At 49.1% G+C, this 25,820-nt stretch overlaps 1 protein-coding gene across 2 annotated transcripts; it reads left to right on the top strand.

Annotated features, from left to right (window-relative positions):
- The first annotated feature begins 1,478 nt into the window (after positions 1-1,478).
- THSD1 (thrombospondin type 1 domain containing 1) lies at positions 1,479-24,412 on the top strand. 2 transcript variants are annotated; one of them, XM_084306572.1, is made up of 7 exons: positions 1,479-1,636; positions 2,134-2,224; positions 5,148-5,331; positions 6,704-6,842; positions 11,697-12,656; positions 19,626-19,784; positions 22,160-24,412. In XM_084306572.1, exons 4-7 carry the CDS (start codon positions 6,785-6,787, stop codon positions 23,515-23,517), a joined length of 2,535 nt encoding a protein of 844 aa, XP_084162698.1. In that variant the 5' UTR covers positions 1,479-1,636; positions 2,134-2,224; positions 5,148-5,331; positions 6,704-6,784; the 3' UTR covers positions 23,518-24,412. The 2 variants fall into 2 exon arrangements, with proteins under 2 accessions (XP_084162698.1, XP_084162697.1); XM_084306571.1 differs by lacking the exon at positions 2,134-2,224.
- The last annotated feature ends 1,408 nt before the right edge of the window (positions 24,413-25,820 follow it).

Below are 25,820 nucleotides of genomic sequence, written 5' to 3'. Positions count from 1 at the left end.
TGATGGTGAAATGCTGTGACCTTTCTATTAGACTGGTTGCACACACATGCATATTCCTTCTCCTCTGAAACATCAAACAAAATTTACAGACAGCAGAAAGGCTGAATTAGAAAGCAAGTTAAAAAACTGCACACACCTGTGTTAAATAAATAAATGAATGAATAAGAGAGAATATTAACGATTTGGTTTATTCGAATCAAGATGTTTAAAGACATCCTGAAAAATCGGCGTGGCACACGAAGAATTTACTCTTTCCCTTCCTGAATATATTCCAAGCTCGTCGGCAAGTGCTGCTCTGAATGTGTTTGCCAGTACTGCAGGTGGCAGTCTGCCTTGGACGCTTCAAGCACCGCAGACGGCAGCCAGCATATGGAAAAGATATTGAGCGTGCCTTGATCAAAACCGAGGGAAAGTGAGAAGGCAGGGGGCGACGGAGCCTAATACAGGCTGCTGGCTGTAACCTGCTGCTTGGTTCAGCGTTCAGGTGAGGCAGGGAGACTCGTATTTTATGGAAGTTTTTATTTTCTTGGTCGTATAGATGACAGACGTTAACTAGGAATGACGGCTCGGCTTGCATTTTGGACACAGAAAGTTGAAAATCACTTCCTCTTGAGTCTTTATGCCATGTCCATGCTCAATTACTGAAACGGGGAAGATTTTTTTACACAACAGTCAATGTAAATGCCTCTTCAAACCCTTCTGTAGTTTTGCAAGTGTGAGGGGATGTTACCCGTAGGTATGTATTTAAGTCACAGGCTACACGTCTGGGAAATGAATATGATAGTGGCTTGAGATGAATGTGTAACTTTGTGCAAAAATAAATGGACTATTTTCATGTAGAAGTCTTTAAACAAGAGGATGATTTCATTCTGTACCAGCGTGTCCTGTCAGAACAGTCCCCAAGCATTACTCGTGCAGGCTGGATGGGAGCAACACCCACCCATACGCAAACTTTGGCTGCAAACGGGCACTGGAAGCAGCTGGTCCCTGTGGTGAGATCATTTGGGGCCCTCAGTCCAAACTCTTCGAGCAGAGAGGGATGGGGCAGAAGGGCACGGAGCTTATGGGGGTGCCCTGCAACAAGGAGAGCTGGACCCCAGACATGGAGCCTCCCCGCCTCACGCAGCCCCCTCACAAAACGCGGCCACGAGGCCGGGCCGCGCGCCTCAGCGGGACCCGGGGCCGCCACACCCGGCTTGGGGCGGGCTGAGGGCGGCCCTCAGCGGGACGGCTCCGGCCAGGGGGGAGCCTCCAGAGCCCGGCTTGGGGCGGGCAGGGCCGGGGCGGTGCGGGGCGGCCCCGGCAGCCTCGCCTCGCCTCGCCTCGCCTCGCCTCGCCTCACCGCCAGGGGCGCGGGCTGCCCCCGCACGGCGGCCGCCGCCAGCCGCAGCGCCATTTACCCCGGCCCCGCCGGCCGAGGGAGGGAGGGAGGGAAGGAGGGAGGGAGGCTCGCAGCCCTCCTGCCCTTCGCCGCCACCACCACCACCTCAGGCAAAAAAATAAATGAATTAAAAAAAAAAAGCCTTCGTATGGGATCGCTGGGAAGCCCCGGAGGCGGCTGGCTGCAGGGCGTCCCGAGCGGATTCCTCGGCATTTCGGCTGCGTCGCCACCGCGCCCGCTGCTCCGCTCCTCAAGGTAAACTTCTGCGGGGGTCGGGTTTACCAGAAAAACGTCACCTAAGCGTGAAAATTATATTAATGATTAATTAATCAAACGGGAGAATGCAGAGAGCAGACGGCTGCGCTCGCCCCTTACCCCACGAGGTGTGTAAGAGGTATCTTAACGTGTTTAATTTCTGTGCGTTCCTTGTTAACTGCTCGGACATCTTCCCCCAAGCCTCCTTATGCTTAATAAACTTATTTTCGCCGCACGTTTTCCAAAGTAAACCCCGTCCGTGTGTTTGCTCCGCTGTAGCCCTCCGGTTTCAGGGGCTGGGCATTGCTGGCCAGCTCTTGGCTTGCTGAGCCGTCCTCAGTAGGGGCTGGGATTTTGTCATCCCAGCCCTAAAATATCGATGAAAACGGGCTTTAGCAGCTAATTATTCGCTCCCCTGCACGCAGGGAGATCTAGCGCTGTCAGATCCAGCCTGGCGAATGTAGACGCGTGATTTTAATAAAGCCATTATCCGGCAGCGACGTGAAACCGTCTGATGTGTAAATAGGAAGGGAAGGTGCCTGTGAGGATGGCAGCCCAAATCCCCGCTGAGGCAGGCAGCACACACAGGTACCGTGCTCTTCTCCCTCAACCCCATCCCTCCCCGGGAGGAATTGGCACGGTTTGGGCCGTGACCGCTGCGAGTGGTCAGCAGCGACTGGATTTGGGATAAGGCGATTGGGATGAAACGTGACGCGCACCTGAGGGGCTCCCGCTTTCATGTGGGGAGGTGGAGGAGGAGATGAGCAGCGCTGAACTTCCCAGCAGGTGGTAGGGCTTCAATAGCCGCCTCATCTCGCAGCGCGGCGAGCAAAAATAATTAATCTCTTTGCCGGCGGACAGATAAAATACCGTAAATTCGCAGAAATGTTGCGGATACACGCTTCTTCCTCGCTGCTGGTGCTGCTTGGCCACTTCCCCGAGGGAAACGTAGGGAGGATTTAGGGACTTTCAGGACTGGAGTTGCTGTCTGACTGCCTGCCTCTCTCATGCATAACCCCAGTTGTGCAAATTCAAGGTTGCAAATGTGACTGCAAAATGTTTATAAATTGTAAACCCCTCGTAAAACTCATTGCAAGGGCTTTGCAATAAGGAGGGCCGAGGGTACCCAGGGTCAGGGTGAGATACAGGCTCCAATGCATTTGTAGTCTCGTTCATGGGGTAGCTGATTGATTCCTGGTGGTCCCTTATTAACTGCAGCCTCTCCTCTGCTCAGTGAAGGGGGAATGGTTGCTGAGTGATGCATTGATGGAGCTAGGAACTGGTTAGCTGTGCTAAACCAGCGGGTCGTGGCACTCTGAGGAGCTGACTGGTTTGTGAAACGTCAAATCTGTTCTGTGGCCTTTGATACTGCTGGAAAACCTACTGGAAGTCATAAATCCAGTCGGTGTTGTTGTTGTTGTAAAACTTGTGGACTGTCCAGAATGAGTACAGAATAATTAATTTTAGTGACCTAGAGAAATAGGGGTATTATTTGAATAGGTGAATGTGTGTGGCACTAAGTCAGTATGTAACCTGTCCTATTACTTCTTTATTTGGGGAAGAAAAAATGTTGTAAATAAAATTGTATCTTTGGTTCTTACACGGCTCCTGACACTGCAGTGCCTACAAGCCTCACAGTTCCTGGTGGATTTCATCTCAAAATACCTGTACCAGGCAGTGAAGTGCTATTTCCAGTGAAGAGCCAGAGGAAAGCTAAGTGATGAGACCAAGACCATACAGGAAATCTGTTGCAGAGCAGGGACTCGAAGTTTTCCTGTGTCATTTACTTCACACACGAGCCCCTTGGTCTTCATTCCCAAGGCCCTTTATGGCTCATCCTCTCCTTATCTGTCCTTTCCAATCCACTTTGGAGAGGAAGTCTTCCATTTCCAGTTAGCCCATTATACCGTCTGGTGGAACAGAAAGCATCTTCTTCTGCTGCCGTGTGCCTGCTGCATCTCACACAATAGAGCCTTAGTCCCCGCTTGTCCACCAAAGTAATAAATTAAAAAAGCCAATTATTCAAAGCCTGAGAGCCGCCTCTGTTCAATCGCTGCTCATCTCATCAAGTTAATGAACTCGAGGTAAAAGATCTGCATAGCGTAGAAACCATTTCAGATACATTGTCTGCCTTGAAAGGCAGGATTTTCTGCGGGTGCTGGAAGGGGAACAACAATAGAGCTGGGGGCAGGAGGTGAAGAAGTGGGATGTTTTTGAGAAGGGAAAAAAAAAAAAAAAAAAAAAGGGAAGAATTGTAGGAAGAAGGTGGCTGAAGGGGAAGAGATGTGAACCAAGCTTAGAGGTCAGTGTAGAGTTTGCACCAAACAGGGTGGAGGGAGAGAAAACTGGAGAGGAGCAGACACAAGGAGATAGAAAGAGGGGAAGGAGAGGAGGAATGCTATGCTAGAAATGGGTGGGCAGTTCTTAGGTCAAAAGCTGCTATTAGAAATCAGCTGGCAAAGGTGTAAAAACTCAGGGAGACTTCGTGCATGCATGTTAACCATGGCTTTGGTCGGGGGAGCCTCAGCCAGGTTGGAAAGTCAGGGGGCTCCAGCTGCATCCAGTGACCGCGGAGGGAGAAGTAGCCCTGGGCTGGGCTTGGCGAGGCACCTGATGGAAGTTAGTTTTGGTGCCGTTTCAAATGCTCCAGTTGCAGCTTGGGTGTTGCCTGCGCTGCCCGCCAGAGCCTTTTCCTAAGCCAACCAAGATAACACAGATGAAAGGGGAGAAGGGAAGAAGGGTTGGGGTCCGGTTCATGAAATGCCCACAGGCCCCAGTGCTGGGCTGTGTCCACAAACTGGCTTAGAAGGAGCCTCTCCTGAAAAGTTCTGCTAAAAACACAGAGCAGGAGAGAGGGGATGAGGAGGGGGGGCGGATTAATGATGCGATTTGCTAATATCATACATCTGACAGTGGCAGAAATAGGAACAGAAGTCAGGTCTCCTGCGCCTCACTCCGGTGCCCCGTCTAATGAACCATGCTGCGTTTCCATCTGTCAGCTTGACACGCGCAAATTAAAATGTATGGCAGCTATCTCAGGAGTATTCTCCTGCTCAATCTTCCTTCTTTCTTCCCTGGGATGTATTCCTTCTTCCCTAGCTTTGTGTCTCTCATTAGGCTCGGATTAAGATGATTTGAATTTTACCTGATGCTGCGTGATTGTCTAAAACCAATATTTGTAAAAGACATCTGAAGAATATGCGGCTAAGAAAAACAGAGATGGAAAGGACCCACTAAGGCATCCAGCACCATTGTGATTACTGCCCATAAAGCATTTTTATTTCCCTTCTCTAGTTCAGTTCTGTTACAAGCAGTGCCATATAACTTACTTACTGTTTTCCTTGAGTGATTATGCCGTTGGCCAAAGCATCTCTTGTGAATATTTTTTTTAAACCTGCTTTTTCTTTCTTGGATCACTGTTATTCTTTGGTTTTTTTTTTTTTTTTTTTTTTTTTTTTCCTTTAAATGCCCAATTAATGGTTAATGATGGTTAATAATGGTTAAATCCTAGGACCACCAGCCTATCAAGCCTCCGACAGGACACCACGTCTCTCTCCGGTAGCCGGTGCCGCGTGCTGCAGAGGAGAGCCAGCTCGGCAGCCCTTCGGCAGGCACGCAGGGAGCAGCAGCCCCTAGGAGCAGGCTGGCCCTCCACCACTCTCTGCCATCAGCCTGCCCCTGGCTGGAGCCACGAGGTTTGTCTTCCTGTAATTTACAGCACAGGGAATGAAACTGGGGGTGTTTGGGGTATCTCACTGCCTAAATCGTTCTGGAGCCCTGTCAAGTTCCTGGGCCAGGTGGTGATGATTCCCCAGTAAATACGTACAGCTATTACCGTAATGGGCCTCTGCTGGGCAAGGCTGTGCATACTCCTGTTAATCTTTTCTTAGAAATTACTCTCCAACCACTTGAATTAAGTGTCTGTGAGAAACCAGAGAGAGAATTGGCACAGAGTAGACGGGCGAAGAAGCTAAAACAATTTAAAAAGCTTTCAGATAGCACAATGGCTGAATCTTAGGTCAACAACCCTTAGGTCAATAACTCAATGTTATTGTTGAAATATCTCATTATTTTTGTGATTCCTGAAAACATACCTGATCTTTGTCACGCCCACTTCTTGCGTTTTATGTTTATGTTCTGCATTTTTTTTTCTCTCCTAACTTACGCGTGCTCCAGTGCCAGTTTTCTCTCATAAAATTGGGTTGTAAACTGAACAAGAATTTTCTTGCATGTTTGAGTGGCGGTAAGCACAGTAAGGCTTACTTTCAGACACTCCTGTACAATACAAAAGAGAGCAATTCTCGTATTTTGAGAAGGACTCCTTTGAGCTCGATCTTCTCTTTTTTGATTCTCTCTTGCTTCTGTTTCTGGAGCGAACTGTAGGTTTTGCTGCTGTCATTCTGCTTCCAGCCTGTTTTATATGATTGCTATGAGACTCGTAACGACTGGTTTAAAGCACATTGAAATAAAATTGTGAAACCTTTTTCAAAAGGTTCTCTATTTTCGTTGGCATAACCAATGCTATGTAGAATGTAAACTTAAAAAAATGATGGAGGGAAAGTTGGCAGTTAGCACTTTCTCCAGCAGATCAGTCTGAATGACATGAAAAGCAGTTACAGATCTTTTACAGAGCCTGTGAGATAACTAAATAATATTACTAGACCCAAAAAACAGGGCAGTTTGAATTGTGTAGCAGCAATAAACCCGCAGTATCTACAGGTGTTGAGGTCAGAGTTACATTTTGTATAAAATACTTATTCTGCGGTTGTGGGTGTTGATCTTAATGTAGGACATGCACAGCAGCAGTTACTGCAGTGCAAAGGTAAATTGTTGTGACAGGTCCTTACTGTTCTGTCTCAGGACTTGACATTTCAAGAGGGAAAATGTAAAATAAATTGGAGTTGTGCTTATCTATCGATCCAGTATTAATAATGGTTAGGTAAATGAGAGAAAACTGTTAATTAATGGTGTAGGTTTTTTTTTTTTTTTTTTTCTTACTGGTGGGATGTCTTTCTTCTTGGATTTTACGAAGCAAAGTCAACACAGCTGAATTTTTTAAACTTTCAGGTGTTCCTGAAAAAAGTGCCTGCACTTTGGAGCTGAAGAAGGACATGAGGAGTAAAAGGACCTGGGATCCTACTGGTCAGAATGAAACAGATGCTGAAAGATTTTTCAAATCTGTTGTTAGTGGTGCTCTGTGACTACGGTGAGTACTAGAGCTTTCAAGGGAAAACTGTGAGATGCATATTCACAAAGTGGTTTTGGACAGTGTTGTTTGCAGGGTATCCGCTGAAATAAAATGTCCCACAAGCCACCATTGCACAGAATATAGTCGAGGTTTTGTGCAATAATGTAGGTGGAAAAGACAGCTCGGCTTGCATAAGCTGCCCCTTTGGATCTAGCAGGAACCTTTCCTGCTGTGAATTTGCTCAGAGAAGTAAACAAGATAAACGAGCACATTTCTGTGCGCATCATCAAGGGGCTGGCTGTGTCAGAAGCAGTAACAGGAGCTCTGCTCTCTTTTGAGACTTGTATTCCGTAACATTTAACGTGTATCTTGGAAGCCAGGACTATTTTAGGTGTCTGTACTGGGGTGGGAGGAACCACAACATACAACTGCCCGTTCCTCTCCGTTAACTATAAAAGGAACCTGTGGAAACATCTACAGTGCAGGCAACTTCTTCTGACTGTGTGAGACCCCATCTGACGGACCTAAGCTGTCAACTCAGAGAACTTTTGAGAACAGCGAGGTGTTCTCTCCTCTGACCACCTAAGAAGCCAAGGGATGGGATTCATACCCATTCAATTTCAGTCATGTACAATGAGGCAGCTAGTCTGAAGCAATCGCTGTTGTTTGAGTCACAAAATGGCACATCTTGAGGGCAGCTCCAACCCACCTGCAGTGCGAGATGTGTGGGTTGAGAAAGCAGCTCCTTCTCTCCTTCAGCTGTCAAGGGAGATTAAACACCTCCTTTAGCTTAGACAGCTACAAGTCTGAGGGGAATCCTAGGCAGGGCATCTATCTTTTCCAAGAACGTACTAAGTAGAAGGTAGGTTTGCAAAGATGATCAACTCCTTACTGCACAGTGATTTAGAAATGCTGAAAATGGGACTCTTAATTTGTAAATACGTTTTCAAAAATTACATTCATAATTTAAAAGAAGGTGTTATGGAAAGAAATGGACCAAGAATGTGTGCAGTTTGCTTTTCCTGTGTACGTGAGAAAATACGCTCAGCTACCTGTACCTCTGTTCTTGCTCCATCTCCACTCTAGAACAAGGGGTCACTGAACACTATCAAGAACCTAGAATTGGCCTCTCTTAGATGAGCTCAAGTCTAGTAGAAATGGAAACTCTTGTCTGTGGCTTTTAGTACCACGTGTTGCTTTAATAAAACAAAGTTAGCTAGCTAAGTTAAGAACAGTGCTCCGAGTGGGTAACGCAGTGAAGATAAGTTTTGAATTCTCTTAATCCAGAAAGTGAGGTGAATGATTGCAATATCCACGGCTTCTTGGTGAGCCAGTCCTGCAGGCATTCACAGCTAGTTGACTCACAGGTAAGAGCTATTGTTTGGGAACTTTATAGAGAGTGGCACAGTGAGTAATTAAAAGGTGCAGTTAAAGAGCTAAATCTCTGTTGCAAGCTTCAGGTGCATCATCTTTTCCCTTATTTCCAGTGAAAAGCTAGTCCCTAATTCTGAAAATAACTTCCAAAGAGTACACATCTTTGAGTATCACGTGTACATACTGTTTAGAGAACTATTTCCCTCATATTCTTCTAAATGTTACACCAATACTGTGTTTGAACAAGTATATTGTGGAAAATCACTGTAATGCTACAAACAACAAAAAAAAAAGGTTCTAGCATACAACAAACCAGTATTCGGTATTCTCATTTCTTATCAGTTTTTCTGATGTGTTTGTTCTTCGTAGCTCTGTTGTGCTGATGGCTGACAAGCCAACATCACAACCCAAGCTGGCTTGAACACAATTAAAAATAAATAAATATCAGAACAGCACCCTCAAATAATAATTCTCACTCTTCAGAAGAAAAACAAGGATTTTCCTTTTGATCTTTTGAAGAGGGAGCTCTTGCAAAGGCTCCTCTGGCAGGTTGTTGGCGCCACAGCCAGACTCCATTCACTGAGAGACCATTGTAATGGCAACCAAAAATATACAAACGCCCTGAAAGCTGCCCCTGACTGGCTGCCCAAACAACTGGGACCAAATTTTGGCTTGTGACAGAGCCGTGCACGCACAGGAGGCTGGAGGGCAGCTGAAGGAGTACGCGGTAGAAGCTGCCTGCTTCTGGCTGGCAACTTGTGGAGCATTGTGGAAAACTGCCACGTGGGCCACCTGTGGGCGTGAAGTTGTGTTATTAAACAACGAGGGGAGAAGGGGTGCTGTGACCTGAGGGGTGCCAGGCAGAGCTCTGCAGTGCTGGAACAGCATCCTGCAGGAACGCTCGCTTCCCAAGTGACCCATATTAGGGTGGATGGGAGCTACATGGCAGTCCCCTGGCCTCTCTCCAGTCCTCCCACACGCGCACACAGCGCTGTTATTTCTGCTGGTGTGGGCCAGGCCAAATAAAAAATAGTGCAAATGAGCAAGGAGAGGAGAACAGTAGGTGTAAACATCAGTGCTTTTCATTACTATCACATCGGGGATTTTGTTGAAAATCTGAAGCCTGAAGTTGAAATTTTTCACGCTGGGTTTTTGCCATGGCCTGATTTCTTTTTCCCTTATTACATTTCAGCCAAGTTGAATCTGGCCAATTCCTTTGTAGAGAAATGCATCATTTTGCCCACGTTCAGAGAAAGAAAAACCCAGCAACTTACAACCATTTCGCTTGGAAACTCTAGCGCAGGCGTGGGAACTTCATGTTAGAGAGCTCATGAGGCTCTGGAACATGCATTTTCTTGCCTGTACGAGGATGTGGTCAGACTTGGTCCATATGTAAGTCCTTGCAGATGAGTTAACAACAAACCTCTCTGAGGGGTGGAGCATGCTCCAGCTCCCTTTGGCTCCTCTTGCCAAACAACTGTGCTGCCCAGAGCAGCAGCTTTCCCCTTGTTTGTAATGTCAGGCCCTGGAGGTGCTTGTTCTGTGCTCTCTGCTCCCCTTGCTGGTGTGCTGGAGGTGAGCAAGAAAGGTGAGAACTTGCTGGAGTTGAATTGTTGAGGTTGTGAGGAACCTCTGGAGGCCCTCTGCTCCAACCCCGTGCAGGCGCCTTGTGCCACTCTCCCAGGAGGAGCCCCCACAGCCTCTCTGGGCAGCCTGGGCCAGTGCTCAGCCGCCCGCCCAGCACAGAAGTGAGAAAGGCCAGGTAGCTGTTGAGTTGATATTTGACAAGTTTTCACCTGTGCCCTGGTTCCTCAGACACTGAACAAGGATGGTGACATTTCCTCATCTTTCAGGGCCGTTGCAGGGATAAAATATTTCTAATACACCCAGACACTATGATAAGAGCACAACAGAAGAGTCCATGGGGGAAGTGAATAATTCTGTCTTATCAGGATGGATTTGGGATGGCGTGCAGTCAATAATACGTGGGGCCACCCATGGAAGGACGAGACTAAAAGAGCCCTCTGGTAACGGGCACCATCCATCTGCCAAACGAAGCAGGATCTTGTGGAAAAAAATGGTATTGACTCATGCAAATGAAAGGCTGACTTACAGCACATGTATGTAAGGGCATACACATGATTTATATGTGTAAGGCCGTGCCTACAACCTTCCTTCAGACATCAGGGATGTGGTTGGAGCTGGTTATTTTAGCCGCCTGTTGCAGCTGGCGAAGAGTAATAGGCTGCTCTGGTGCAGGCTGATGTAAATGGCTACAGCTGCTCAGATGAATTGCTTCCTGAAAATTTTCTCTGCTGACAGGAAAGTGAATCCAAGGGGACGAAGTCAAATTGAAGCTCGCAGTGGTAGTTGTCTTGTATTCTGTGAGATGAGTCCTGCTGCTCCCAAATGCTGAGCGCTTGCCTTGGCACTTGCAGTGTTTTTCCAGCACAGCTTTCTGAGAGGTAATCTGAAGACAGATGTAACAGATTGAACAAGTCAAAGTATTGTTAGTCGATACTTCTTACTGAAGTATTGCTTCAACTGAAGTCTCACAGATACATAGCACCTTCCATCCAAGCCTCAGAAGCCTTTTTCCAGACGATTTATTACATAAAGATGTCTCACAGCACGTTCTGTATCTGGAGTAAATGTATGCAGCTCCCATTTTTCGGGTAACCTTTCTACGTCTGAAATCCTTAAGTTTCAAGCAATGCAGAAAAGCTAGCTGAGCTGAGAAGAGAAATGTGATCTTCTCAATCCAGTGCTTCAGATATCATCTATCCCCACTAGTTACAGCATGTCTCGGGATAATTTGGCAACCTGCACAAACATGGTCATGCAAGAAGTGCGTTCAAAAAGCCGGTGCCATTTATAATGAAGTGATGTCATTTAGACATGTTGCACCACATCTGAGACAAGAAAAGAGCAGCAGTCACCATCACTGTTATTTTCAGCTCTTTCACTCAAGTGTCTCTGTGATGCAAATGAGCAAAATGAAAGATTCATAAGACAGAGCAAGAGAAGAGGCTTCAAAAAGCATCATGCAGACTTTCTATTTTATTTAATTTGAGGGACATTTTTCATGTTTCTGTATTAAGAAACTACTGCTTTTTTGCTTTTGCTAAAATAAGTAGAACAGCTGGCCCCTGTGAAGTGGGCTTTAGGAATCTACGAGTGAAAGAAGTTGAGATTTGCATGGTCTATCCCTCGAAATGACGTTTTCTGTGAATGCTTCTTTTTTTTTTTTTTTTGAAGCCTCGTTTTTAACTTTCCTGAGCGTGTTGCTACAGTGAACTTTGAGCCGTTCCAAATCACATCCCTGCACAAAGAGCTTTAATTGCTCTAGTTACAACTTTTTTTTTTTGGTGATCTGATTCCCTTTTAAAAGTTTGAGCGCGATTTCTTAAATACCCACTTTATAAATATGTATTTTCTTCTGCGAGTTACGTAAGCAATCCGTTGTGCCTCTGTTTTTTAACGCTGTTTTCCTTTCAGTGCTGGGTGAGGCGGAGTACCTCCTGTTGGAGCGCCCGGGTCATGTAGCCTTCAGCAACGACACGGTGTCTGTGGAATATCGGCACCACGGCGGTGGGAATGTGACGGCAGAGAACCTCTCCATCCTCTTGCTGGATGCCAGCACCAACGAGATCATCGCAAGAAAACAGCTTCCCGTCAACCAGTCCCAGGGGATGGTAGAGTTTGAGTGTTTCTATTTCATGAGTGCTGGGGACTTTTTGTTCAGGATGGGCTCTCCCAGCGGTAATAGCAGTGCTGCTGCGAGTGGAGGAGCGCCCACCCTCCGCGTGGAGTGGCCGGTATTTCACATCGACTTGAACAGGACCTCGGAGCTGCCTGGAAGCTCCCTTCAGGTTGGGCTTTTTACAAACGAGCACCTGTGTGCCGTGAACAAGACGGCGGTGTCGCTGGAGGTGATCTTCACCAGCGCCCTTTATGAACTAGGGAGAGTCAGCTCTGACGAGATGCTGGGCGTCAGAACTAGCAAAGGAATCCCGCTGTCCAGCTCCCAGTGGGTCGAGTTTGATTGCCCGCCTCTTGGTCAAGAACCTTACATCACCGTCTTACTGAAATCGTCAGCGACACGTTCCCTTATTGCCTCCATGGGACCCATAGATCTCCTCCACAAATTCGGGTACAGACTGGTTGTGGCACCAGAAGCGGTGTGCAGAACTTTGCTTCAGGTCTTCGTCGTCTCGCCACCGTGCACGTCTGGCGGTGGCAAAATCGTCGTCTATAAAGAGGCTCTCAAACATCCCACTCTAAGAACATCTTGGCTCTATGAGAACACCCTTCACCCAGGAGACAACAGGACAGAATTTAACTGCACTTTGTTTGACGTGGGGAAGAACAAATACTGCTTTGACCTCTATAATTTCTCAAACCGAAGCCATTTCCCACCCAGAGTTAAGGAGTGTATGATGATCCAAAGGAATATGGGTTTGTACCGACGTTTGTTTTCTTTTAGCAGGAACCAGCACTCTTCCCAGCCAGCATGGGTAGCAATAAATCGGTTTGATTGTAGTGTCTCTTACTGAATAGCTGCCTTTTGGGTCTTCTGCACTGGCAAAAATAATTGTAAAGGCATATACAGATGGGAGCAAAATGGAGTAGACTTGTTTAGAGGCGTACGCAAGGACGTTTGGTAACGAATGCCACAGTGATAGCTCAAAACTACGTAAATTTAAGGCTAAGTACCAACCAAAACTGCTTGGGACCTTTTGAATGATGGATTTATCTAGTTCCAGTAAAGCTGAAACTTGGCTTTCTGAGTGATTTAAGAAGCTACCACAGTAGATCTGGCCCACTGCAGACATCTGTACTGCATTTAACTGTCTAGAAGCCCAATGTCCAACACGAAGTAGCTGCCTCGCTGTTGAGTTGAGAGAGGCAGACATCTCCCAGGGGTGATTCATCCCATCCGGAGATGGGCAGAGAAGATACAGGGGCTGAATCCTCGCCTGGCTGAATTCCTTCCTGGCTCTACCCTGTTTGCTGTGGGAGTTTAGAATCCTACCTCCTAGATAGACAAATTTTGATGACATGAATCAAGAGTTGGCCGTAGCGAAAGACACTCTTGTGTCCGTTGGGCAGCTGGAGGGGCTTTGCAGCAGCTGTTCAAGCCATGTCTCTGCTGCTGCTGCTTAAAACAGGCCACACTGCATTTCCTGACCCATAAGGCCACCTGCCACACTGTGGGTCACATCCATAGAGCTAAGCTCTTTTCTTCCAAGAAAATATTAGATTCATACAACCTGCCGTGTGGGGACAGAGTCTGTGTGGTCTGTGGAGTCCTTTGGCTGTGTCCAGGCATGCTCTGGGAGAGGGCTGGTTGGCAGAAGCCAACACCACGTCCAGGAGTAGGACTGATCATAGTTAAAGGTGGTCACAAGACAGAACTTGAGCCCGTTTCTCAGTCCTGTTTTATTTTTTATCTCTACAACTTACATAGGTGTAGCCTCATGGGCTCTTGGGGGTAGTAGTCCGTGGTTTGGCGGGGTCTTCAAAGCACCGTAGCATGGCAGAGGAGCCAAACGTCCTCTGGTTTGTAGGAAACTGTAGCAAGGGATGGGCTGCGCGTGCACGAGGGGATTGGGGTTGGCTTAGGTTGTGTTGCCCACATCCTGGAAGAGAAAAGTAAATGCTCTGAAGTCCTGGAGCAGGCTTGCATCCCTAGGTTATGAATTAGTCTCTCCCATGGGCACGCTTCAAAGAGCTTGGGTTGAAAGGCTGGAGATGTGTTCTGCGCATCCCCACCCTGGGCTTCCTGCAGAGGAAGTGCAGCTCGAGCCAAAACAGGGTCCTTGCACCTCCGAGTGGGATGATCAGGAGACCAGGAGCACAGGACGTGGGCCAGACACAGCCTACCTAAACTAGGTTTCTAGCGTTGTGTGGTTTGTGCTACTTCATTAATTCTGACGTTGTGAGCTCTTTAATTAACGCTCTGTACTAGGAATGACCTCTGTTTTCAGCACATGCCAAGCCGGGTACGTAGTTCTTCTCTGCAGCTTAACTTTCCATCTCTGTGTTCTCCGTTGGCGCTCTCGGGCTTTGGCACAGGGAAGTCCACCTAAAAATGAAAGCACGCTTCCTTCATCGAGATAATTCTCCAGGAAAAAGGAAGAGAGAACTCTCTTTCTTTCTCTGTGCTTGGGTGGTATTTATATGGCACGCAGATACTATCTAGCTAATTGCCCTGACAGATGAATAAGTAGGATATGACACAGCTACGCTTCTGCGCCCGATCTTTGCCTGGTTTTAATTGTTGCAATCCACCTTGAGCAACGCCCGCGAGTCGCTTTGTTTCCCGGAGCTGCACGTTAGCCCCATCCCCGCAGCGGCAGCCGAAAGGAGTCAGGCTGCTCGTGGAGAACGCCTTCAAGTCAACAGCTGGCAAGTTGGAAGTGTCATGTCGATGGAGCCGATGAAAGCGACACCACGTCGCCGTAAAGAAAACGTCAACCCGAAATTAATTAGCAGCACGTCTGCCTCCGCGGCCGTATCCGTGAGACTTCAAAGCCCCCAGGCAGCACCGAGAGGAGCGGGGTGTTTGGGGCGGAGTGCAGCAACCCGAAGCAGGGCGAACCTCCTGAACCTCTGTGGCCTTTGGGGGCTGCAGGAGGGATTTTCCTGAGCCCTGTGGCAGGGCAAAGGAAACGAGGTGCGTTTCTTAACGAAGCTCATCTAGCTTCAGCCTGCAGCGAGGGGCTCTTGCTCTGCTGCTCTCTGCCAGACAAGGCAGCTGTCTGCTACCCATCGGCTTCCCCCACAAGGCGTTGGCGCATCCAAATTGTGTCGGTCCTCCCAGATAACCTCAGTGTTCTGTTTGATAAGCTGAACAGATCAAGGCTTTAATTGAAAGGGTTTGATTAATGTTCTGGCTCTTTTGGGCCCCATTTCCATTCCTTTTAGCAATCCTTTTTACTTGACAACACAAGTTTGGGTGTCATCTTCTAACATCCTCCTCCCTGATGCCGTTGGAGCAGTAGCACTCTCACCGAGCTCCCTGCTTCCTGCTCCTCTGCGCCTACTCCCACAGATGCCCTAGCTGATTTTGCTGTCGCTTTCACCCTGGAAAGCCTTGAGCTGTTCTTGCACATGACCTTTCAGGTCTGCAGCCTATTCTGCGGGTACAGCCTCTATTCCTTCTGCCTGCGTTTTGCATTTGGCTGATTTCTCCACTTTCTGTGAGTTGTCCTAACTTGCCACGGAGCCCACATTGCTCCGTGCAGTTGTGCTGTCTCCTCGAGCCATCACAGCAGCGACATATTGTCTCAATAACGATTTTCTATTTATTTTCCTGTCACCGAGGCAGGCGTTGTGTAGCACCAAACATTACCCTTATCCCTTTGAAATCTCTCCAGATGCATTCCCGCTCAGTGATGATTTTCTGTTGACAATTGCATATCAAACCTGTCACTCCGCCAGCTCTTCCTCTGTTTAGCGTATGCTCTGTCATTATGAAACAAAGATACTCCCTTGTAAAAGATGAAAGCTCCTAAATCATTAAAATTATCTTCCTCCAAACCACAGCTGATGAGATAAAGGTGATTTTGCAACACCTGCTTTCCATAGATCGGGCATCAGTTATTTTCCTGACCCTTCGTCGATCCAGCTCTTTATCCCTCATCCCTGGCAGGCTTGGGACAGCCCGTGGAAGAGGAATCTGTCTGGTGCCTGGAGGAGGAAGGAGAAGGCTTCTGGTGACCCTGGGCAGGCCAGAACAGCAGCTCTTCCAGCAGGGGCCATCAGCTTCAGAACAAGTATCACCAAAAAAAACCCCCACAACCCTGTGTTTTCCAAGGCTGCGAATCTATTCAACATAGGGAGTGCGTTTATCAAATGTGAGCCCGTGCTCGTGGAGCTTTCTGTAGACTGCAGCTGGGGAACCTGTGAAGAAATAACAGCGCCGTGAGTCACCTCGTTCACCTCGGCACGGAGGTGACTCAGAGGGAGCCGCGCGGCTGAGATTTTCCCCACGTCTGACTGAATGAGCTGAATGTCTGAGAAAGAAAGCTCTGCTGGGTCGTTTTAGCCAGCAGCAGAAGCGTGGCTCTGCTCTCATTCGTTTCAACCCGTTAGCCCGTGCTTTGCACGGTTGGGATTGGAGCGACCCCAGCAGTGGGACCTGGGCTCTCCTTAGGACAATGTCCCACGTCCTATCAATGTCCTGCTCGGTGTCTGGCTGGAGTCAGGCGGGATGGCTCTGATAAAATTAGTAGTGCCATGCCATATAAACAGGCGCATTTTATTCATATTTCCAGTGTTAATGAATTATTTTTTTTCTTACAGTTCTTAGTTACACTCCCAAGAGCAGTTTCAACCCCGGTGTAAATCCTAACGAAGCCTGCTGCGCTCGCTGTCAGCGGGGATGAGTTTTGTTGCCTTCTCTCCCATCTGATTTTTGCTATCTGTCAGAAAATACATGGGAAGGTCCACAGGGCACAAGCAGAGCTGTTGCCAGCAGAGGGAAAGAAGGTAGGAAAAGCTTTTCTGGAGGGAGCAGCAGTCCCTGCGTGTGCAGTACGGAGTATCTAGGGGCCGGGCGTGGGCACAAGGCTTGCATCAAACTCTTGCTCCCTGCGGAAGGCGGCGTGAATCAGCCCTGCCTGCTATCTGCGCGAGGATCTGGGAACCAATTAGCTCTGTTGCCTCAATCCATTTCTGCCTTGCATTTGTTTAGAAGCAGCCTGGTGCAGGGAGGCTGGCTTTGTGCTCCAGCCTGCTCCGCTTGTGGCAGCGAATCCTTCATCTCCGCATCCCCGGCATGTGAGGAACAAATGGGGTGCTGGGGACTCGCCAGGAGAGCTCCTGAGAAAAGATTTCAGACAGTGCCCCTGCGATTCTTCAAGTTGTCTGTGGGGAAAAGACTGTAATTAGCCCAGGCAGAGTCTGGGTTTTCTTCTTTCAAGAGGCTGATCGGCCTTTCGTTGTCCAAATGAGCGACCTGTCGGAGCATGCCACCGTTTCAGTGCACCCGGGCTTTATTTCCAGGCAAACGGAGGAGCACGGGATGGCTGAGAAGGACAGTTTGTTTCCCAGCTCTTACCCAAACACCACCACGCCTGCTCACAGGACCTAGAAACTGCTCTCAGCTTCTATACGTAGCCTGCAGGCCCCCAGGCTAGCAGGTTTTTGCATGGGCCTGTAAATAATGAGTGATTTTATCCCACGTTACTGGTCTTGGAGTGCTTCGACCTACCTGCTGTGGCAGGGTGATGCCGAGCATCCCGCACCGGCTGTGCTGCGGGACAGCACCGCAGCCTCACGGCCCTGCTGAGGCCAAAACAGAGGATTTTGGGGAGAGCTGCTTACGCAGAGCACCAATTAACACAAGTTAATTGCGTTTATCTTTCCCGTTGGCAGATCTGCCAGCTCTTCCAAACTTAACTCATCAGTTAGATATCTTCACGTCGATAATTGATTCCTCAGTTGCCTGTGAGAAAAGCTGACACTTCTTAGAGCTGCTTTGCAGTACGTACCGGCTGCTTTCTTCCCCTGGCGCTTTGGATCTGTCTCTCTTAAATGGAGGTTAATTATTTCGTTTCCTTGGGGGAGAATCAACTACGCCTCATTTTCTTTCACATGCTGGTAATTGCAGGAGGTTACAGAGCGGGTTGCAGGGTTTAAATCTCCTCTTTCACGGGAGCTGGAGCATTTCCTGCTCGCCTGCTGCCGAAGGCGCACAATCGTTGCCCCAGAGCTATGGATGCCAAGAGCTGAGGAACTCTGCGCCTTCTGCTGAAGCTGAAGTCAGTGAAAAGTGCCTCAGAGCAACAGGCACGTCATCGGTTCAACATCAAAATGAGAAAATGACCCAGCCTAAATGTACGTTAAAGCTCACAGCCTCCCTCTGCCAGGGGTGGGGGCACCGCTGGAGTCCGTCGTGATATCAGGAAGGACACCGTGACACCCCCAGCTGCTGGTCTTTTGGAAGAGGGATCGGTTGGCTGTCGATGTCCGTGCTGTGTGCGAGGCCAGGCAGACCTTCTCCACCCTGCATCCTCACCGACGTGCCTGCACGTGCCTTACAGCCCTAGCTGGCAGCTGAAAACCTCCGGGCCCCATCCTGCCAGGCACGTGGGTGGCTTCGTGCGGGCAAGGAGCCCCGCAGGTTCTCTCACGCTGCTCGCAGGGACGTTCCTTCACGCTGGCGTGCCCACAAAAGTTTGTAGGGCAAGGCCCAGCACAGTTACAATGTGACGTTTATTAAATAACATCTGTATTTATTTGTTGTTAGGGACTTTAAAAAGTAATAGCACTCTATGAATAGAGCAGACAATATAAGGTGAAATCCCAAAGCCATTTCCAGTCACCAAGCACTGTCTGGTCCTGGAACATCACAAACTGCTCGCTGATGGGCAGCGCTGTGGCATCCCAGCAGCAAAGCAACTAGCTAATAAAATCAAACATCATGACCCGTGTTGGCAGTAGCAACCATAAATTATTAAGAAGAGAAATCTAATTTGCTTTTTGTGATTTATCGGATTTTCTGTTTTACTTCCGAGCAGGGAAATGGAGCGACTGGGCTGTTGTTTCTCTTCCTGATACGTTTTAAAGCCAGGCCGTTGAGTGGACTGACCCACAGGACAGTTCCCAGGGTACCTGTCCTTCACCTGGACTCGTCCCTTGTTTTGGGATTTTAAGTTACTGTCCTGTCTCAGCATCACAGGTGTGGGCAGGGATGGTCCCTTTCCATCTCGGGGTCCTCACTGCTCTGAAGTTTGAGTGCTGAGCAGAGGATGAGTATGGGACCTAAGCAAAAAAGGGATTGCATTTAAAACACGACAGCATCCGAGTTGGCATCAGAACCTGAGCCTGCCTCCGCTTAAAGTAAAACAAATAAACCTGTGAAATTTCATCTGGAGTTAATTGCCTCTGTATGAGCAATAAAGCAACAGGGACCCGTAAAGCTGTCAGAGGAACGACTCAATAACACGTTTGTGTGCTAAGAAGATCACAAAGAGGAAAAGCAGGATTGCCTCTTCATTAGGCCTCGTAGGCTTCTCCTCCCTTCCCAATCACACAAATCAGGAGTAACTAACGCTCGAGTCAGTGGAGCTGTTCTGCTGTAAAAGCAGTATTTGTCAGGTAGGGATTGGGCTTTATGAATATATAAATTAGGAAGCTGTTAAAAAGATTTGTGGGTTAATTTCCGTCCGCTGTTGTTGCGGGCAGCTCCTGCAGTGCCGCGCGGGGCGAGGAGAGGAAAGCAGAAGCGGGAGCCGTGCCCCAGACTGATGGGAACGGGAGCAGGTCCCTGGATCCTCTTGCTCTTTTGGTCTTGCAGTTTGCGTTGTTGGGTTATCTATTGCTTTTCTTGAATGAGAGGAGACAGTTCGATGCCTTCTTTGTCTTTAGGGGGGAGGCGGACGCGTTCCTCATTGCCGTGAGCTTGTGTGTTTGCAGAGACGTGGAGCCTGTGGCAGCCCTGGAGCCCCTGCAGCGTCACCTGCGGAGATGGCGTCCGGGAGCGCTTCCGAGAGTGCCTCACCTCCTCGCCGGCGAACCCAGGCTGCGCTGGACCTCCGAGAGAGACCTCCTCCTGCTCCCTGGAGGATTGTCTGGGTGCGTAGCTCTGCTGTCACCGACCTTGTGATGGCTGAGGGTTTGGGAGAGATCTCAAGGCCAGGGGAACAGAATCTCAATCACGGGTTAAAGATTCCGGGCAGTGGAAATCTGTTAAAAATGTAATTTTCTGGCTTGCAACTAGAGGAGGCGTGTATTTTCGGTGTACTTTGGAACAGGTGTGGAAAAGTCTGCTGCCAGCACTGAGACTATCTGTAAAAGAGCTTTAGATGTGTGTAATTCCTGAAACGCGTGGTATGGTGGGATTCGTGACAGTAGCTGATGCTGAGAAGTTCTCCGGTGTCTCCAGCACAGGACCTCCTGTTTTTTCCAGCTGAATCTCCTCTGCCACTTCTCTGTTTCCTGTGCTGCTTCGTAATCACCTTTCAAATTTTCTTTGCTCTGGTGGGAGAGCCCAAAGGTCTGCCTGCTCAGAAACTGAATGATCTACAGGCTCCAGTGCCTTCGTGTGCCACAGCCTGGCAGGGATGGGGACGGGAGGCAATCAGGGCTGTGCAGAATATATTCCATCGAGGCAGATTTTGCATTTTGTCAGTTTTCGTGCAGCACTTGAGATGTTTTAACAGATCCTTGTTAAGGTTTCTGCTGCTTTTCATCACTAGAAAATGCTGGCTGTGCAGGTTTGCTTACATTGCCAAGCTGCAAGTGTCAGCAGAGAGGAACAGTTCAGATGTTTAGGGGCACAGTTTAAAGCTCATACCCTGCTCTAGGGCCGCCTGTCTTTTCTGTGCCAATCTCCATCAGAGTGCTGAGGTGAGTGACACCGGAGAAAATCCACGGGTTAGGTGGTGTTTTTCTAGAGGTGCTACTGAGCTCTCCTGCTCTGTGCCTTGTATCACCTGCCAGAGGGGTCAAGAAATCCTGAAGTGGCTGGTTGATTGAATTCCCCCAGCTGCCCACCCCTTCCCGGAGCAGGCTGTGGCGCCGCTCTCACTGCAGCCATCAGTCCAGCAGATGGAGCAAATGGCTGAAGAAAGGAAAGCAGGGAACGGCCCGAGGGCAGCGGGAGGTCGGGTGGCAAGAGGAGCAAACCTGGGGAACTAGATCCAGGTTCAAACCTTGCTGCTAACTTTCTACTCCGGGTGATGTAGCACAGTGTGCATTACAGATAGAAAACCGGGTCCTTGATAAATAACTGAGAGAAAAGGGGGCTGAGAGAAGGGTGAGCAATGAATGAATTGCTCTGCACCGGCGCTACTGAACAGGGCAAATGTGGGTCCTGCCTTCTCTCTTGAGCTCGGAGCAGCAGTGCTCCTTGTTCTCTGGGCTGAGTGTCAGTTTTAGGGACCCTCAGAAAATATTCAACAGGCAGCGACGTTGTTCTTTGTGCTGATGTCTCAGAGTGACGTGAAGATCAAACTTAGGATCATGGCAGGGTTTTTCAAAGGTCTTGGGGCCGTCTTACAGCCCTGACTCAAAGAAATGGGCCTCCAGCTCACCCATTATTGTAGCAGCCTGGGACCTTCTGGCCTGTGTTTGTCAGTGCAAGACATCCTGCACACTTGATAGACTGTCCGTAACCCTGGTGGGAAGCTGTGGGTTCTGGATAAAACTAGGGACTGGGGCAAGGTTGTGAAGTGGTTTGGTTTGAGCTCACAGCTTTATGACTGTCTCTTGACACCCACATGTGGTGTAACGTACAGGTGAGAGGTTTAACTAGGGCCGTGAAAAGCTTTGAGCTGTTGCTGTTTCCAGGTAGCAGAGTGTTCCCTTTCGAAGATCAGTCTCCAGTGCACAACAGAAGAGCCCTAATACCAGAATGCCCACGGCACCACATCAGCAGGACCTCAGTTAGGATCCTTCTGATCATTGGAAAGGTTTTTGTCCTCTGCGGGGGCCAACACCGGGCAGCAGCTGAAGAAGCACCCCCAGATGGCTGCTCTGAAAAGTTCCACTGCCACTGCCAGTGCTCGCTTCAAACTGCAGAGCTCACAAGTCAATAATTCTCACGCTTCCTTAAGCCATCCTAAAAATAATTTTGAAGTGATACCTGGACGACTAGCATCACTAGGGTTATTTTTACCCCTTTGCAGCACTTCTCACCAGGAGATCTCGATGTACTTTGTAAAGGAGGGCAAGTATTATTATCCCATTTTACACAAATGTAGGAGTGTCTTCTGGGAAGGGCAGAACAGGCAAAGGTAACGATTACATCTGGAAGGTCTACGAGTCCCTTGGTTTAAAGTGAGTGATCTGTTCCTGCCAGTTCAAAGTGATCAGTAGGAAGTCGTTTACAATGAGCAAATCTTACTGTACTGTATTAATTAGTTTTGCTTTGTAGTAGCCATCCTAAAATACCCAAATGCTGATGACGGTGCAGCTCTGCTGACAGACGCGTGTGCTCTTTGTTACAGCTGTCAAACCTTCCACCCCGCCTTCTGTCCAGCCGGGAGAGGACCAGAAAGCAAACAACATCGTGACCATCACGGGCATCTCCTTGTGCTTGTTCATCATCTTTGCCACCGTCCTCATCACCCTGTGGAGGAAGCTCTGCAAAGCTCAGAAGTGCAGCGCCGCTGTGCGCCGCAACTCCGTCCACTCCCCCGGCTTTCGGAAAAACTCCGACGAGGAGAACATTTGCCAGGGCAGCAAGCAGCGGGACAGCTTCACCGAGGGAGGGGACGCCCCCGTTAACATTCCTCTGACCTACAGGCGAAGCCTCCAGTTTGCCCAGGAAGATGAGGTCTCCGGGAGCGAGAGCTTTCAGCCGAATGCCCAAAAAATAATCCCCCCGATCTTCAGCTACCGCCTCGCGCAGCAGCAGCTGAAGGAGATGAAGAAGAAGGGCCTGACCGAGACCACCAAGGTGTACCACGTCTCTCAGAACCCCCTGACGGACACGGTTGTTGGTGCCAGCACAATGCTTCCCCTGAGTGCCGAGAACCCAGAGGAGGCCGCGGCCAACAAATTTCGGCTCAAGTCCCCGTTTCTGGACCATCCGGCTGCTCAGCCCAAATTCCCGGCGGAGGGCTGCAACCCGAGGCTGGATTTCCCCTTCTCCCAGGCCAATCCCGCGCTGAGCCCCACGCAGACCTTGGTGAGGAGAGCTCATTTCAAACACCAGGACAGCAGAGGGGAGGCGTCGGAGAGGGGCTGCCCCAGGAACCCGCAGTTCAGGAGAACGGCCAGCTTCCACGAAACCAAGAAGGCCAGGCCCTTCAGGGAGAGAAGCATGTCCACCCTCACCCCCCGGCAGACCCCTCTTTACAACCCCAGGACCAGAACGTGGGAGCAGGGCCTGGAAGACAGAGCACGACTGAAGCTGAGGAGCGCCCACCCCACTGGCGAGAAGCTGGATCAGTCCCACGGCGAGCAGGGCCGCGGCACCAAGTGCCACCACAGGGCATGTCCCCCGGGGAAGAAAACGGATCCCACTGCTGACCGCCAGCCTGCCGGGCAGGAGAGGGCAGCTGAAAAGCCCGAGGGCAGCCGGGGCAAGCGGGGCCCTTCGCCCAACCCCAAAGGTGAGTGGCGGAAGGAAGCGGGCTCAGCTGGCAAAGATAATTACCAGAGGGGCCTAACGATCAGCCCCGCCCAGTACCGAAAGGACAAGTGCCAGAGCTTCCCCTTGGACCCTGAGTTTGCCTTTTATGATAACACCACCTTCGGTTTAACCGAGGCAGAGCAACAGATGATCGACCTCCCTGGGTATTTTGGCTCAAACGAAGAGGACGAAACGAGTACTTTAAGCATTGAGAAGCTGGTGATCTGAGTGAGGGGCTCGGTGCAGCCCTGCGGGAGGGGCGCGTGCGGGAGAGGATCTGCAGAGCCTGCCGGCTTCCGAGGGAAGGAGCAGTGGGAATTGTGTGCCCTCCGCTTGGAGAAGGAGGGAATTCCCAAAGTCTGACTTGTGGGAATGCATTCCTTCTTCGTTACTGGAAAGTGCTGCCGTGTAATTATTTTTTTGTATGTGTGTACCTAACAGTACACATGTCAAACCCTGGGAAAGCTTGTGCCAGTGAAGGCATGACACGGGAATAACCCACGGGGGTTTATTGCATAAAGCAGTCACATTTCATACATCCTACAAAACAAATCCCATTGATCTGGCCTTTTTCACCTTGTGGAAACCTCATGCTCATAGATAATGGTATCCTAAAAGATCCGTTGTCCAGCATCCTCAAACGTCTCTCCCAATTAGTGAATCCTTTCCCATTTAGGAAACACAAACCCCAAGTTGTGAGCAGTTTCCATCATTTTTCTGGTCATTATTGAACTGTGCTGATTGGCTGTAACTGTTCAGATAAGTCTCGTGGTGCTGTGGTCGGATGAAAGTGCAAGCACTGAACATTTGGGGAGAACTTAACACTGAGGGGGTGTTTTTCATTACTCAAGACTGATATTTTCTTTCTGCCAGTATTTATTCCAAGAAAATACAGTGATGTGCAAATATTTCCAGGAAAAGGGTAGTAAAGAGCAGGCTATTGGGAAGTGCAACAAAAATTGATGATCAAATTTTAGCCCTCAGAAATGTTACTGGAGCATTTCGGCACCTGTAAAAGGCAGGAAGAGAAGTGTTTCATCCCACAGCCTTTCTGTAAGTGTCTTCGCCTTTATTAAGCATTTCATTTTTTTGTGTGTGTAAACGAATGGACAATAATGCTACTGCAGCAAGCTCAAAATAAATTATGAACAAAACCAACAAACAGCACGTTTATTTCATGAACACCGGGTTTGCAAACACAAAGGATAAGGGCTTGATGTCTGATGATTCCCAGAGAATCTTAAGGTGAAGCCCAAATGTTACGTTGTTTTTTTCCTGCTTTAAAGTCAGAGCTTAAAAAATCGTCGATTACACACTGCTGCAAGTATTCAGAGCTGGGTTGAAACCCCAGTTGACAACAGAGACAGAGCTTGGGCCAGCAAGAATGACTCAGAGAATTTGCTTGCCATTTGTTAGGGTTCAGCCTCTTCAGAGAGTTTGCAAGGAGAAGGGGAGTGCTGCTGGGCACAGTCACTGAAAGAAAAGGTGCTGGCAGTGGAGGATGGAACGAGGGAAGGTAGGCTCAGGCAGAGAACTGTCAGCCTTCAGAAAACTCTCCCAGATGGAGACTGATTTTGATGGGAGGGCCAAGGGAGGAGCCAGCACCTCAGCGTTTGGCCGCCGGAGCCAGGCTCAGCAGCTGGAGCAGCTTTCTCGGTGGGTGACGCTTTCCAGCTGCTGCCAGAGCACAGGGTCTGGCTCTGGGGGTGCTGAGAGGCAGCAGGGTCAGCAGCAGCGCCGTGTTCCCATTAATTGTCAGCTCGAAGTGCCTCTGAAAGCCTTTTAGAACACGTCCGTGCTTGAGGACCAGAGCTAATCAAACATAACTAGTCTTTAAATTGACTTAAATGAGCTGGAAATCAGCCCTCTAAAGCACTTACTGCTTAGCTTACTTACTACTCTTGTGCTGAGGTGAACGTGGCTGTGTGCAGCGTGTTTGCCCTGAAGCACTGAGCTGTCAGCTGCAGAGCTACAGCACTGCGAGGCGTACTCACAGCCATGGTGAGCCTCGGCGCAGGAGACCCCTGAGAAATGAGTGATCAAACGTGGGGCACAACAACATCCAGGAAGACACAGTGTAACACAGGGCACAGTGCAGCTGATTTCCGTCACGCAGAGGTGACTTTCACCTGGCTGTGATCTTTACCCTGCTTCCCCAGCCCTTCACCGGTGTGGTCTCGCTGGGACATGGGCTGTAGGAGCACACCTCGCTGGAGCACGGGCCCGTTGCTCACTGGTGTTCATTTTCAGTCATTGGGAATGAGTGAGAACGGGGCTTAACTGCTTGAGAAAGCAGAGGAACCAAATCAACTTCTACGCTGACTATTCACGTCTGCATTGTCTTCAGGACAGCTCGAGCCATGGAAATCAAAAGCAGGAGAGCAGGTGCAAAAACACCAGAGACAACAACACAGCAATGACATTCTTCCATTACGAGTTATCTCAAGATTTTCATCCTAACTTCTGATCAACTTCCTACTGTTTAAGAACAGATAGAAGGCACTAGGTCCTACTCAGATGCTTTTATTTCA

Source organism: Netta rufina (assembly GCF_964035555.1).
Source record: "Netta rufina genome assembly, chromosome: 1".
In the NCBI taxonomy this organism is placed as follows: domain Eukaryota; kingdom Metazoa; phylum Chordata; class Aves; order Anseriformes; family Anatidae; genus Netta; species Netta rufina.
The sequence above is the reverse complement of the archived record's forward strand: the minus strand, read 5'-3'. Positions and strand labels throughout refer to the sequence as shown.

Excerpts from the sequence above, each read along its gene's own strand:
- THSD1 (XM_084306571.1), top strand. The coding sequence starts at position 6,785 with ATGAAACAGATGCTGAAAGATTTTTCAAATCTGTTGTTAGTGGTGCTC. Across the intron at positions 12,657-19,625 it reads GATGATCCAAAGGAATATGG|AGACGTGGAGCCTGTGGCAG; the intron begins GTTTGTACCGAC and ends GTGTGTTTGCAG. Across the intron at positions 19,785-22,159 it reads CTCCCTGGAGGATTGTCTGG|CTGTCAAACCTTCCACCCCG; the intron begins GTGCGTAGCTCT and ends TCTTTGTTACAG.